The sequence below is a fragment of the Pleurodeles waltl genome, chromosome 4_2, assembly GCF_031143425.1.
Source record: "Pleurodeles waltl isolate 20211129_DDA chromosome 4_2, aPleWal1.hap1.20221129, whole genome shotgun sequence".
Lineage (NCBI taxonomy): Eukaryota > Metazoa > Chordata > Amphibia > Caudata > Salamandridae > Pleurodeles > Pleurodeles waltl.
In genome coordinates, this window is record NC_090443.1 from 409,316,235 (window position 1) to 409,331,625 (window position 15,391).

Sequence of the window (15,391 nt, forward strand, 5' to 3'; positions counted from 1 at the left end):
TTTAACTGATGTAGGTCTTTTGCTGACATTGGGTTGATAATACTATTGTGATTGTTTTTCATAGTTGCCTGATTGTAGACCTTATGTTTGATATGAGTCTGTCTGGTGTTTGCCTTTGATATTAAGGTGAGTGTTGGACAACATGATAATATTGGTCGGTAGGGCTGCTTAGTGTGTTGCCTGCTCAAGGTCTTGTGTTTGAATTCCAGCAAGGCATACTCGGCTATCTTTTCTTCCACGGTCGGTATTTGAGTGCCATCAATTTGGCAATAGTAGCACCTGTTATTTGCAGCACTTAAAAGCAGCAGAAGTGCAGTGTGAAGTGCTATATAGTAGCAGATTATAATTAACCACCAAAGCCCAGTAACCAATCTAATATAAACTGCACATACTATATTCAGCCACAGGTCAACTACATAGGCTCTAAGTAACTCAATAACCCAGGATCGACATGTAGAATAATTGAACTACCTCAGGAACAGACAAAATATGTCCCACAAGAATATCATCAACAAATATCAGCCTAATATCAAAGACCAGTGAGATTAACGGCTAATATGAACATCAACTAAATTATAACACGGAATATATAACAACCAAACCAATGGCAATGCCATGGACAAACATCAATCATCAGTCTAGCGCTGGATTTAGAGTTGGTCTAATGTAAAATCCTCTGATTTATGGGGTAAGTGCCAAGTCTGGAGGAGGCTCCACTGGTGAAATTTCCTTCGATATATGCAGCCTACGGTGGCGAAAAATGGACTTGTGGACTCCCTATTAATCTGAGCAAGTTTTACAAAAAGTGAATGATTTACCATTTTATCACTGAGCTAAAAATCGAAGAGCAAATATTAGTGACAAAACCAATGACAACGTGGGCATTAATCAAATCAATAGCCACAAAATTCACAACAGTCAACTAAATACGAAAGTCATGAGAGCAACAATAAGCACAAGATCATTGTCAAGCAACAGCCAGACTAATATGATGGTTTACACTCAGCCCCATATCAATCAATGCAACGTCAACAAAATGACCAACAATATCAGCTACATAAAGATTGATTAATGTTTCATCAACAAAAACAATTCACCCCAAATGAAACTGCATAGCAACAATCACCAACGAGCAATTACTAAGTCATTAATTAAATGTGAATAATTAATGTGATTTCAGTGACAGCCAAAAGCAAGCTGTCTATCACTTGAAATCAATGACAGGTAACATTTTGAGTCTTATCAAGTGTATGACAAATGAAGGTCAAGCTCACTGTCAATACTCATTAAACGTTAAGTAAGTCGTTAACACAACTCAAAAGAACCTTGCAGGAGGTATTATTAACATTAGCAACATGATGGCTAGCAACGAATCCAGTGAAACCTCGAGGCACACAGAACCCACAGTTAACTTTGAGGCCATTAGTCAACCCAACATAAAACTCATGGCCAACGCTCACCTCAATACCAACCACGTTACTAACAAGCAACACAATATCACAGGCTAACAACAACAACGTGAACCTAATGGCAAAGGGACCAATCAGTCTAATATCATGAACATGGCTAACAACTAACCTAATATAATCATCAGTCATAACAATTGGATCAGTTTCAATGACAGGGCCAAAAACCAGTGAAAAATCTACGTCATGGTCAAAAGTTAACCTCACATCAGCATAGACAATCATCACATAAAACAAACAATAATAGCTAAATGTGTTCAATTTCAATGTTATGGTTTAATGCCATGTTATGTACTGTTGTGTTGTAGAAAATAGAAATTTCGAATGTATAAAAAGGATTTACTTCATTTGAACAAATATTGTCAATTGTTTCGTATCTTTTTTTAAGTAAATTTATGCAATGTACGCTAACACTTAAGGCTTTTAGTAGCCAGCTGTTGTTGAAGTATTGTTTTCTTCTGCATGTAGTGTTTTGCTGATATTAAGTTATCTCAGTAATGAGGTGCTTGGTAAGTTCTTATACGTTTCAATTTTAGTACAGATGAGCTCATAAGCTCTAGGTGAAAGATTTCTGTCACTATTTTTTAGTACTGAAAATTATGAAATCTGGATTTTAATCACACAAAATATTCAATACGTTTTAGATATTCTAGGTACCAGTGCACCTCTGTGGTAGCACAATTCACAGTGCTAACGTTCATCTTTGAGGGAAATCATCAGGATGTAAATGAGAATGTAATTTCTGATTAATTCCTCTGTAAGTGGAAGATATAAGCAAATCTCAGATGAAATCTGAAGGTTCATTCGGGGGTTTTGGAACATCTTCTGTGTAGCCAGTTGAGCTAACTGCCAAGATCCGGAAACAACAGATATCTAAGGTCGAGGTAGTCCAAGAAGGGATCACTGAAGTGGTCACTAAAAAGAGGTCATCTGTTGTGTGGGTCAGGATGAAATGTCATTGGTGATAAAGGAGTGGTCAAAAAATTACTTAAGAAAAAAATCAAGGGGCTAGAACTGGGGGTGGGTGGTGCGCCATTAATTCTATGTGGCTCAGTGTCACAAAGGCAAGGCAGCCTTTTGCATTGGTATCTTACATTTTTTTTTAATTTTTGCACCACTTATGTGGACCACGCACCTACGTTGGCAAAATGAATCAGACCTGTGAGGTCAATTAAGTATTTTACACAGCAGTGTGTTGTTTTGCAAAGGCCACTGTTGTGCTGGCACCTGTTAGCCATATGGCACAGGTCCTGCAGATCAATCTTCCTTCATTCGTCCCAGAAATCCTGTTGTGAAACAGCAATTGTTCTGCATCCTGGGCATTCAAAATAAGCTCCAGCCGTCATCTGGCTAAGAGCGTACTGGCATCACTGGAGCATCGAGCTCGGCAACTGTGGGTTAGAGCCAGAGCACGCGCACACACACACACACCACTCTAAGTGACATAGGTGGAGGTGTGTGCTAGATTTAAGCCTACAGAATCATGTGGAAAGCTCATAACTGTACCCAGAGACCTTTGACATATCAGAAATGAGTGTACATGGTCTTCCTCCCACGACTGTGTTTCTAGCTTCTGGCCATGTATAAAATGATCTGTTACTAAGAGGCCTGCAAAAGAGGAAAGACTGTGGTGTTGTGTGGGAGACAGTCTCCCATAAGCACTCCTTGCCCGTCCCCAGTGTCTCTGAAACAGGGCCAAGATGTCTCGTTCTTCCTCAGGCTTATTCATCTTTCTGTCATCCCTCACCACTTTCCCTAACCTCTCCTGTTCGCTCTATTCGTCCCAGAGGATCACACGCCTAAGCCCAGATCACCAACAACAAATCATCACATCTCTCTCCCTCCAGCAAGATGCCACTGTTTTGGGGGAGGCCATTCCAACAAAGCATCGTTCTCATTCTCTCTACATTGTTCTCACCGCTTTATAGAATGGACACACAATTGTTTAACAGTTTTGCTTTTTAGTTCGGAAGGAAACACAATTCTGCATAGAAAGAGAACAGCCACAAACGCAAATGCAGCCGAAAATGTGGTAACTTGGAGTTGAAGCTTGAGTGACCACGGTGATATCTGCACTTCTAGGAGTGTTTAATGTGTTCCCATCTGAGATTAATCTAAGGGTAAAATAAAATCTCGGACCATTAACTTCAACCTTAATTTCCCCCAAAAAATCAATTTCTCTGTAGATTAGAGAAAGAGTGTGTGTGTGTGTGTGTGTTTTGGATGCGAAAAAAAATTGCATGGCACTCTACAGGCCTACCTAGGTAACAAGTATCCCTATTATATTTGTTTTAAAAAAGAGCTAAAAACTGGAGCTCAGCTTGGTTCTAAATTTAAGCATTTTTACTAACAAAGGGAACTGAGACACAGGTAAATATACTGATTCCCACAAAGTACACCAATTGATTTAGCATGGAACTCATGATTAAAACTCGCACAAGCCAACAGCCCAGCTCCGTCTCCAGGGCTATGATACAAGCGCACCACAGCTACAGCGGCATGAACAGACAACAGTTCTGGAGCTCTGATGTAAAGCTGAATAATATCCTGCTCTGCTAAATAGCACCTCCTGCCATTCTAGCGGATCTGTGGCACTGTAAATAAAAGGGTTTTTAATTGCGCAGGTGACAGGTAGTTATGTTATCAACTTTAGAAAGATGGGCGCATCAGTCAGGGATTCAACCAATCATCACCAAGTTGCACACAAATGCAAGCACCAATTTTGTAAACCTTCTGTGCTTCATGTATTATCGAATGTTTGCTACTGCGCTCTCTGTTTGCGCTGTAGCGGCCATTTTGTCAGGAACATTGTTCTACTTGGTGTCCCTGCATACGTTTATAGGTTTGAATCCTGGTAGGGCTGAAGCACTCTTATCTTTTCAAGGACTGAAAAATGTGGCACCATGAGAAAGGTGGACACCTTTAATCATTTTTTTCTGTTAGAAGAGTGTTTAATATTACTAATAGCCCGAGTTATAACGCTCAGCTGTAGTAATTCTCTCTGTTAAAAGGGGTGGCACGCCTTACCTACACTCATCGAATGAGACATTGAATACACCCAACAATGTCCTACTACCCACTGGTGCATTGGATAACTTGAAAAGTAAACACATGCAACAAGCCAGACTCACTCAAGCACTTAATCCGAATGACACTGTTTATTGGGTTAAATCTATTCTTACCAATGCAGCATAAACTATATATTTTATATAAAAAATATATATACTATATACATATACACACACTATACATACAGATATCTGTAAACACAAACACACTTGTAAATCTGTACAGATCTAGAAAACACAATGCTAAAACAGCAGCAGTAATGTTGGCATCTTTGAAAGGGCTGAAGGGAAAATGTGGCCAGGTGTTCATCATGGCCTCATTCGGTCAACTTAAACTGGATATACAGCGAAACATTGGTGGCATTTGCCATGCCAGGACATGTACGGTTAATTTCAAATGTGTCGTAAGTCCCTGATTTTAAGTTGTGCATAATGGATAGTGTATTTACCAACCCTGGCAAGTAGCATTCACCTGGAGTATATTATTTACCAAGTGCAGAAAATACCTCCTTTTCAATTTGGGAATGAGGCATGCAGAATCTGTATTCAACACTCCGAGTTCGGCATGTTGTGTCTTTTTTTCCCAATGATTAATTTAAGAATGTTTTATCTGCCAGAATTAGCTTTCCGGGAACAACTGGTGGCCTGATAATCATTATCCAACTCGTAATTCCCGTGCAATACCCTGTTTGCAGAGGGATTAGAATGTAGACCCAAAATTGTAATCAGGGCATTCGTTTAACGAGGAAGAACATTCACTTATGCACATAATCTGAGGACTGGGAGTATAAAAGTGCACATGAGCTTGTGAGAGAGACTGTATCGGAGTTACAATAAACGTGAGCAAGTGGAAATGCTTATACAAATAGTGATCACTCATGACAAGCGCATGATGTGGATACTGGAGACAGGACACGTGGATGAGGATGGGCTCATGACAGATTTGAAGCATGTGTAAGGGAGAGTATGTGAGTCAGGTATAAAGAGTGCACAAGCATGGTATGCAGGTGTGGGGAGTGCAAGGAGGAGAGAGGGTGCCAATTGACTGTGAAAGGATAAGTGTGCTGCTGCACGTGAGCAGAGCTGCGCTAGTGAGCAGGTAGGTTTACTTCGAGGTCATGAGTGTCACGTGTGTTAACGAGGATGGTGGTGTGCAAAGGCATGAGAGTGGTCTGAGTGAATAAGAGTGGATGTAGTGTGCGGGAGCAAAGGACCCGGGTTCCTGGGCTACGGGTGGAAGTGTGGGTGCCTAGCTGATAGGTGGACCAAGTTATGATTGCCAACTTCAGCCAGCCCTTTTTGATTACCCAAGAGCACCTAGCACTCCTCGGCTTGTGGACTTCAGTTATAAGTGGAGAATACAAAACTAAGAGATCCTGAATGCAATACTGTCTTCCTTAAAGACCTTGGTGGGCTAAATAGGTTATATATTGCATGGACCACTTGACCGCTACATAGGAGTAATACATGTATGAGAATAGGGAAGCGAGACTATGCACAATAGTGGCAATGGTTCCAAACTTGAAGAGCAGAACGTAAATCTGTGTAGCGAGAGTCAGTGGCAAAGGAAGAGGTGGGAGTCAGTGAATAGTAATGAGTAGATATGAGCGACAGAAAATAGCTGTGACAGTAAGTAAGTGTGAGTCCATGTGGCAGAGAACAGGCGAACATCTGTGAGCGATCTTAAGTAGGCGAGTGTCCAATGCGTGCAGATTAAACTGAGTGAATCACTCAGTCTGTGTGCAACAGTGAGTGGCGTTCTTCTGTGATAGTGTGCAAGTGTAACAGAGAGTAGGTCTGAGCCAGCCATAAATATGTGGGAGCTAGTGAGCCACAGTAAGTTGCTGTCAGCCGATGAGGAAAAGGAAATAGGCGAGAGCGACATCAACCAGCAGAGTGACTGTTCTTGAGTGTGAATGACAGTGAAACATTATGTGTGACAGTGAGCGGACGCGAACGTATGTGAATCTGCAAACCACTCACAAAGCTAATGTCATATGCAGGCTTCTCTGCTGCCACAGTGGCAAATACAGTCGAGTCACCCCCATGGAGTGCACGCCTCCTGTGCCATCCACTCAGTATTAAAGCTCTCTCTAAGGAGTGTCATTTCTATACAATAGACAGATTTAGGGCAGAGTGTGAGGAGGGCAGAAGGCCAAGTTCCCATTTCTCCCATTGACTCCGCTGCCTGTAGTACAGTGGGGAGGGAGGCCGAAGGCACTGTCCATCTTCTTGCACCACAATCCATGACTTGCGGAAGTCACTAAATTTTGTCAACACTTCTCCTGGTATTCTTTATCAGAGCAGAGTATCTTTTTTATTTTGGTTGTGACTAAATATTTTCCATGTCTCTTGACTTTTCAAAAAAAAAAATCCAGGACAAGTCTATTGGCAACCAAGTTCAGACTTTGCTTTCATATGGAACAGGAGTTAGCCCGTTTACGTGGTTTGGGGTCTCGCAAATCCTGGGCCTTAATGCACATGCATGACGAGCAGAGGGTACGCGACAGCCGGCGCAGTCCGAGCCTGAACACGCTGTTTGAAAGGCTGTAGATGACACAGTTGCAGAAACTGTTGCTAATGGCCAACCACGTGGTGAGGAAGGACATGGCCGGGCTATCAAGAACGCGAGAGCTTTCCAGCAGGAAGTAGGCAATGTAAGGTAGCCACAGGGCATAAAAGACACTGGTGATACGGAAGAGGACCATGGCATAGCGGCGGTCAGGGCTGGGTCCACCCTCACTGCCACAGCCATCACCGGCCTCTGCCTCCTGGCTGGGGAATCGGGCCCGGCGGTCGCTCATCTCCTTGGTGTGCTGCCGGCAGATCTTGAAGATATGGAAGTAGGTGAAGCAGATGACTAGGGCGGCGGGTGCGTAGAGAAGGCAGACAATGAAGCCAGTAAAGTAGGCACTGGTGGGCCAGGACACAGCACACCAGAGGAAAATGTCACCATGGTAACCAGGTTTTCCCCAGCCAAAAAAGGATGGTGAAAAGACGAGGCAGGAGTAGACCCAGATAAGGACAATGCACAGCCGCAGGCGACATGGAGTTACCAACTGGTTGTAGGACAATGGCTTGGTGATGGCCAAGTAACGGTCCACACTGATGAAGGCCAAGCAGGCCATAGAAACGCTCTTGAGCACAGAGATGATGTACCCAAACACCTGGCAGGTCAGTGACTCATGAACACCAGTGAAGTAGTGAAGAAGAGACAGTGTTGGGACCAAGCAGCTCACCCCCACAAAGAGGTCAGCATAGGCCATGGTTTGAATGAAGTAGCTAGTTGTGTAATGGTGCAGCAGTGGGGCACAGTGAAAGACGAAGATGACCGTTAAGTTGCCAGCGATGATGAGGAATGTAAGAAGCACAATGACCACCGTCTCCAAGATGCAGACGTCCACCGCGCTGTAGTGGCCGAAGCCCAGCGGGCAGAGATGCCGCTCCGAGAAGTTGACTGATGAACTGCTCAAGTTGACGGTCCTCAAATCCAGCCACATGGACCGGTTCATGATCCGAGCAGCCGGGTGAGCTTCTTTCCTGTGGGCTCTCAAGGGGGATCACAGGGTGCACAGCTGCGGCCAGCAGCCAGGCCAGCATCTCCTGGACTCCCCTCAACTTCTGAGCACCCAGGGCTGGCCTAGCTGCTCTGCGAAGAAGAGAAGATGGCGTCTCATAATCTTTCATGCTGCTTCAGCAGCAGGTAGCAGCTCTGGAGGAGGTGATGGGTGATGGCCATGGAGACAAAGAAACCGCAGAAGGCTAATAAAAAACCTCCAGTGAGCTCTGGTTGGCATTCTCCTTTTATACGTCCAGGGACAGTGACATAAACCCAATTCTTTAACCTGCATCATGGAAAAAAGAAAGAGTGATGTTAACCCCAAAAAGCAGATGGGCATCTACAGGTCAAGCGACAAATCAAGGCTGACATTTCAAATAATGTCATGCACTGAATAGGTGCAGGATCCTCAAATACCACAGATTGATTTGCACCAAAAAATGCTTTCCCGAGAATGCACTTCCACTCTTCCCCGCTGCTAGAAGACTTGTGGTGTAGCGGGTACGGGCACGATGAAGCTATGCATGCAGACCTAAAAGTGGGGGTGCAGGAGAAGGCAGCCCAAATCTTTCCCTTCACTACAAACAATATTCAACAAATGAATACCGTGACCACTGACATAGGAAGCTGTATTCGCCAGCTAATGGGCGATATGCACTATGACTCACTCAAAGCTACTCTTATGAACTTCGGAAGGACCCTCTTGGAATTGCTACTGGTGACCTCCAGGCTACCCCACAAACATCCAGTCTGGAGTTCAGCCTCATGACGCTCTCTCGCGGCCTGTGCAGCGCAAGTGGGCAGAGGAAATGTCCCCAGCGGCAAAGGAAGCAGAAACATTCTGTTCTGTAATCTAGGTGAGGCGTGGGGTATTGGTCAAGGGGCTCGATCGGGGGTAGAGGTGAGGGCCCAAGGCTCTCACACCCTTGTGTGTCACCTTTACTGCCTCTGAAAGGTCAAGGCGAGCTTTGCCATCTAACACCACAACTTGTGGTCAAGTCAACGCCATGAACTGTTTCAGGCAGGGGGTTTAACTGCAAAGGGAAAAGTGCGGGCACTTAGCATCGCCTACTGCTTCCCGCAGATAAGAGCCACACACCGAGCGCTGTGCTCCTGCTGTGACAAGCTGGCACTCTCCCCCACACAGCAGCACTGCTGGCAGAAGCGGTCCGTTGTGCGCTGTACAAGAACCCCGACTCTTTCCCTCCCACAGCCCCAGCGGAGCGCCATGCACGGACCCTCCCGCTGACCCCGCTCGCACTCACCTCGGATCACTGCTGGGCTTCCCAAAACACCGGCTGGCACGTGGGGCACCTTCAAGCCGAATCTTCTTCCGAGGAGGGCAAGAGTGTCCCCCTCTCCAGGACAAAGGAAACGCCCCCTCTGGTGGCCGGTGGGCGTGGAGTGCAAAGGTCCGAGGTGCTGCACCGGCCTTCTGTCTACTGAGGGTCCCAAGCGGTCTCGCGCTGACGCGCTGCCGCCCAGCCGGCGCCGCGTGCGCTCCCCGTCGCCTCACCCGGCGCGTGCCACGCGGAGCATGTGCCACCGGGACGGCACCGCCTCCAGACCGGGCACGGGCAGTACGCTGGTCTCCGGCGCCCAAGCGCGCCCCTTTAGAGGCTCCACGTTTGCCGAAAGAGTACCTCGGAATGTCCTTGAAGGGTGTCCTCGCTCGCCTGCCTCTTGCTTCCTCCGTGTTGTTGTTTTTTTTTTATTTTTTGAAGGGGGAACTTGGGGGTACCCAGACAGACCCCGGTACCCGTGTGCAGGAATGCCCCTGCTATGGGGCCCGTGTATAGCGCTCCCCGCCGCCTCCGCTCCGCAAGATAGCGCTCCCCGGCACTGACTGCTGCTGCACCTGAGCCCGCCGCCCCTCCTCCCCTGCCTCTCAGCGCCCTCTCTCCCTCCCTTACCCCGACTCTTCCACAGCACCTCTCTCGTGCCCGTCTCCCTGCTCTACTCCTTGCTCGCCTCCAGCCCCTCCGCGGGCACTAGACACCCCAAGGCGACCCCCTTCTCTCCATGCTCACTACCTATATGCCCCCTTATCCGCCTTCTCGCTCCTACCTACTTCCCCTCGCCCCACTTACACCGCCTCCCCCCAGCAGTCCAATCAATCCCCTCTCCCCCACCCATCCATGCTATCCTTTCTCCTATTAAACCCCCCTCATCCACATCCCACCCTGCAAGTACAAGATGAGGCAATTAGACAACAACCCCCAAATCTGCTGTCCTCCAGACCCACTTCCCCCCAGCTTCTCTTCACACATTCCTTTATCTCTTCCCTCATTCAATCAACCTCTTCTCCCCAACTCCTAAACCCCTCTCATCTTGCATTCTCCCCTTTCCATTTAGTCCACCTCCTCACCCACTTCACGCCAACCCCAGATTCCACATTTCCCTATCGCCTCCCCCTTTTGTCCCTAAATCCGTCCACGCTCCCATAAACTACACTATTCCCGAGGTGTTGTGGCAGAGCCTCTCGCCAGACCCCGTGCCCTCCTGTCCCATTCTTTAAAACCCTTGCTCACTCTCGTTAATGAAGTACAGCCCATGCCCTCCTATGCCCCTGTTAATGAGTGCTCTAGGTCTCGCCCTCCTTTGCTGATGAGCCCAGAACCATCATTTTCCCTGCTAATGAGACTCCCTGCCCTCCCTTTTCCCTGCTGAGTACCCCGTGCCTCCCACCCCCCCCCTGCCAAAAATACAACACGCCCACCACTTCTTTGCTTACGATACCCAGGCCTCTCTTCCCTCATTCTGAGCTCCCAAGGCGTATGCAAACACCATCCCAATCCGAGAGCCCCCGTGTCGGCTAAGGAGCCCATGCCCTCCAAATTCAGAAAGCCCTATGCCCCCTCCCCCTCCCGCCCATTTCCATAGGAAACTCCACATTCATCCTTTCCCAATCATTGAGACCCCATGCACTCTCCCCCCTCTTGGTGAGACCGCCTGCAGTCCCTCCTCCATAAAACCGCATGCACTCTCTTCCCCAAGACACTGCACCCATCCCCTCCGTCTTGACGAGACCGCATGCACTCTCCACCCCACCCCCATGATAAGACCGCATGCACTCTCTCCCGCATGATGTCAGACCCATATTTCCTCCTTCCTCCACAGTAAGGCGTGCGCCCCCACCCACCATCCTAAAGGATGGAGCCCATATTCTGCCCTCCCACCTATCGATACAATACAGCCCCTTTCCACAGATCCGTGACCTTTACCCCCTATGCCCCCTTAACCGCACATACACATGCTGCTATAGCAAAACCCCTGGAGCACTCCACATTCTGATACAGTAGTGTTGCGCACTGCTGCCCACCGTTCACACCCCCAACTACGCAGATTAAAAAAGGGCGCATATCACAAAAGGTGACATGGTTCCCCTGCTCCAGTCCGCTACACAGCCAATGGTCACTGCAGCTGAAACTATCACTAGGTAACAGTTGCCAGGTCCCCCCCACTTCCGACCAGCTCCCTTCCAAACATAACACGAGCCATCGAGCACCGCAGCTGCGGGTGGAGCGGACTGTAGAGTCAAATAATAAATAAACTAAGCAATAGGAAGGCCCCCTACATCTGGCCCAGCCCCACCCCTGCCCATGAGCCTGTGGTATCGAGACATACTCCCTCTCTCTTCTCAGCAACTGCAATGTACTGTCACATAGCTATAGCGCTTCGTACCTCTTGAACGAGCCGGGAGTATTTCATCAGTGGTGCACAGATGGGAAAATAGTGCAAGTATGGAACTAGCATTAGTAAGGATCATATTTGTAAATGTGTACCTTATGTAACAATCCCTCTCTATTGTAAAGCACTTTAGCACCTTTGAGTAATGTCCGCACTACACAAGAGCGCATCAATATTAAAATAGATATTACTCTGATCTAGTAAATAAATAGACATTAACCAGATCTAGTAAATAAACAGACATTATTCTGATCTAGCAGTGTTTTCGTTTGGTGTCATGAGTGAGGCTTGGACAGTTTGCTTTAGTCACGGGGCAGCGGTATGCATGTATGGCATACACCTGTCCTTGGCAAAGGAATGCGAGAATAGTTCGCAAACAGCATATCCACAAGCATTTGCAAAGCCAGTAGGTCTCGCCTTTACAAGAGCTACTGGCTTTGGCAATGTGTCTTTGTCATGTTGTACATCAGTGTGGATGCTGTTCAGCATGGCTAACAGTTAGTGGTGTGGAGTGTTGTAGAGTGGAGGAGTAGAAGAGTAGAGTGTTGTGGACTACGGGAGTAGAGTTGAGTGGAGAAGAGTAGAGTTCAGTGGCAGAGTGTTGTGGCGTGGAGTGGCATGGGGTGGAATAGGCGGAAGTGGGCTGGACTGGAGTACAGTGGGGTGGATTGGATTCAAGTAGAGTGGGGTGGATTGAAATGGGATGAGGTGGATTGGAGTGGGGTGATTAGATTGGAGTGGGGTGATTAGATTGGAGTGGGGTGGGTGGATTGGATTTAAGTGATAGGGCTAGGGTGGGGTGGTTTGGAGTGGAGTGAACTGGAGTGAGGTGGATTTGACTGAGTGGGGAGGATTGGGGCGACTGGAGAGGGGTGGAGTGGGGTGGACTGGCCTGGAGAGGGGTGGACTACAGTGGCGTGGATTGTGGAGTAGATTAGACTAGAGTTGAGTGGACGGATTGGACTAGAGTGGAGTGGACTGGACTAGAGTGGGGTGGATTGGACTAGAGTGGAGTAAGGTGGAGAGAAGTGGGGTGGACTAGAGTGGGGATGAATGGATTGAACTGGGGTGGGATGGAGTGGATTGAACTTGGGTGGGATGGATTGGATTGGTGTGAGGTGGATTGGATTGGTGTGGGGTGGACTAGGATGGGGTGATTTGGGGTGAGGTGAATTGGACTGAAATGGGGTGGATTGGACTGGAGTGAGGTGGACTGCACTGGAGTTGGGTGGAATTGAGTGGCTTAGAATAAAGTGGGGTGGACTGGACTGAGTAGGGTGGTCTGATTGAGAGAGGTGGAGTGGATTGGGATGGACTTGATTGTGGTGGACTGGACTGAGGGGGACTGGATTGGCGTGGAGTGGATTGTTTTGTTTTTTAGGTGGAGTGAGGTGGATTGAATTGGAGTGGACCGGATTTGAGTAGGGTGGATTGTAGTGGAATGGCATGGAGAGAGGTCAACTGGATTGAGTGAGGTGGATATGACTGGGGTGGATTTGATTGGTGTGGGATGGACTGCACTGGTATGGAGTGGATTGGGTTGGAGTGGGTTGGATTAAGGTGGTTCGAAGAGGGGTGGATTTGGACAGGAGTGGTGTGGAATAAGGTGGATTGTATTGGATTGAAGTAGAGTGAGTTAATGCAAATTGGATTGGAATGGGATGGACTGGACAGGATTAGGGTGAATTGCACTGGGAGGTGTGTATTGGATCGGGGTAGAGTGAGGTGGACTGGGGTATAGTGAAGAGGTGTGGAGTGGGTCGGATTGGAGTAGAGTGGGTCGGATTGGATTAGAGTGGGGTGTATTGGAGTAGAGTGTGATGGGTTGAGTAGAGTGGGGTGGAGTGGACTGGAGTGGGGTGGACTGAAATGGGATGGGTGGACTGGACTGGAGTAGACTGGATTGGATTCGGGTGGACTGAATTGGGGTGTGGTGGGTTGGATTAGATTGGGGTGCGGTAAAGTGGATTGGAGTGAGGTGGATTAGATTGGTGTGGGGTGAGATGGATTGAGAGGGGTGAATTGGAGTGGGGTGGATTGGAGTGAGTGGGATGGATTGGATTTGGGTGGGGTGGATTGTATTGTATGAGGTGACGAGTGGGGTGGATTGGACTGGAGTGGGGTGAATTGGATTGAAGAGAGGTGAATTTGATTGGTGTGGAGTGCGATGGACTGATGTGTGGAGAGCAGTGGATTCGATTGGAGTGGGATGGACTGGATTGGAGTGGGGTAGATTAAGGTGAACTGGATTAGACTAGGGTGGATTAAGGTGGATTGGATTGGAGTGGGAGGACTGGAGTGAGGTGGGTGGATTTTGTTAGACTGTATTAGGGTAGGCTGGACTGGAGTGGGGTGAGATGGATTGGAATGGGTTGGATTGGAGTGGGGTGTGTTGGATTGGAATGTGGTGTGATGGGTTCGACTGTAGTGGAGTGGGTTGGATTGTGGTGAATTGGAGCGGAATAGATTAGATTGGATTGGTGTGGGGTGGAGCTGCGTGAATTATGGTGGAGTGGGGTTAACTGGGATGGAGTGGTGTGAACTGGATTGGGGTGAGGTTGACTGGACTGGATCGGATCGGGGCGGTCTGGATCGGGCGGACTGGAGTAGGGCAGATTGTTTTGGATTGAAGTGGGGCAGACTGGTTTGGATTGAAGTGGGACAGACTGGTTTGGGTTGGGGTGTGGCAGACTGTTTTGGTTTGCAGTGGGGCAGGTTGGAAAAGAGCAGACTGTTTTGGACTAGAGTGGGTTCAGACCGGAGTGGGGCAAATTGTTTTGGATTAGAGTAGGGCAGACTGGAGTGGGGCAGATTATTATGGTTTAGAGTAGGGCAGATAGTTGTGGACTGGAGTGGGGCAGATTGTTTTGGATTGGAGTGGGGCAGATTGCAGTGGGGGACACTGCTTTTGATTGGAGTGGGCAGCTTGTTCTGGATTGGAGTGGGGCAGACTGGAGTGGGGAATATTGCTTTGGATTGTAGGTGGGCAGATGGTTTTGTATTGAAGTAGAGCATACTGCTTTGAAACACAGTAGGGGAGACTGTACTGGATTGTAGTAGGACAGACTGGAGAGGGACAGATTGTTTTGGATTGGAGTGGACTGGACTGTTTTGGATTGGAGTCAGATTGTTTTGCATTGTCTGAGGCAGATTATTTTGGACTGGAGTGGGGCTGACTGTTCTACATTGCAGTGGGGCAATTTTTTTAAATTGGAGTGGGGCAGACTGCAGTGGGGCATATTGTTTTGGATTGTACTGGAGCAGGTTGGAGTGGGCAGATTTCTTTGGATTGGGGTGTGGCATATTGCTGTGGACTGGAGTAGGGCAGATTGATTTGGATTGATGTATTGTAGCGAGGCAGATTGTTTTAGATTTAAGGGGGGCAGACTGGAGTGGGTGGGTTGGGAGTACTGATATGTGACAGATTGGACTGGAGTGTGGTGGATAGATTGGAGTGTGGCTGACTGGAGTGAGGCAGATTGTTTTGGAGTGGGGCAGATTGTTTTGGATTTGAGTGGGGCAGATTGAAGTGGGGCACATTGATTTAGGCTGGAGTGGGCAGATTGTTTTCGATTGGAGTGGGGTGGATTGGAGTGGGGCAGATTGCT

General features: G+C 47.8%; 2 protein-coding genes across 5 annotated transcripts in view; both read right to left on the reverse strand.

Annotated features, from left to right (window-relative positions):
* Nucleotides 1-15,391, reverse strand: part of RABGAP1L (RAB GTPase activating protein 1 like) — a 1,234,468-nt gene that overhangs the window by 665,624 nt on the left and 553,453 nt on the right. The window lies entirely within an intron of this gene.
* GPR52 (G protein-coupled receptor 52) lies at nucleotides 4,608-9,949 on the reverse strand. Its single transcript, XM_069231589.1, has 2 exons — nucleotides 9,359-9,949; nucleotides 4,608-8,379 (listed from the first exon to the last, which is right to left on the reverse strand). Exon 2 carries the CDS (start codon nucleotides 8,044-8,046, stop codon nucleotides 6,949-6,951), a length of 1,098 nt encoding a protein of 365 aa, XP_069087690.1. The 5' UTR covers nucleotides 8,047-8,379; nucleotides 9,359-9,949; the 3' UTR covers nucleotides 4,608-6,948.

Coding starts and splice junctions, on each gene's coding strand:
- GPR52 (XM_069231589.1), bottom strand. CDS start 8,046: ATGAACCGGTCCATGTGGCTGGATTTGAGGACCGTCAACTTGAGCAGT.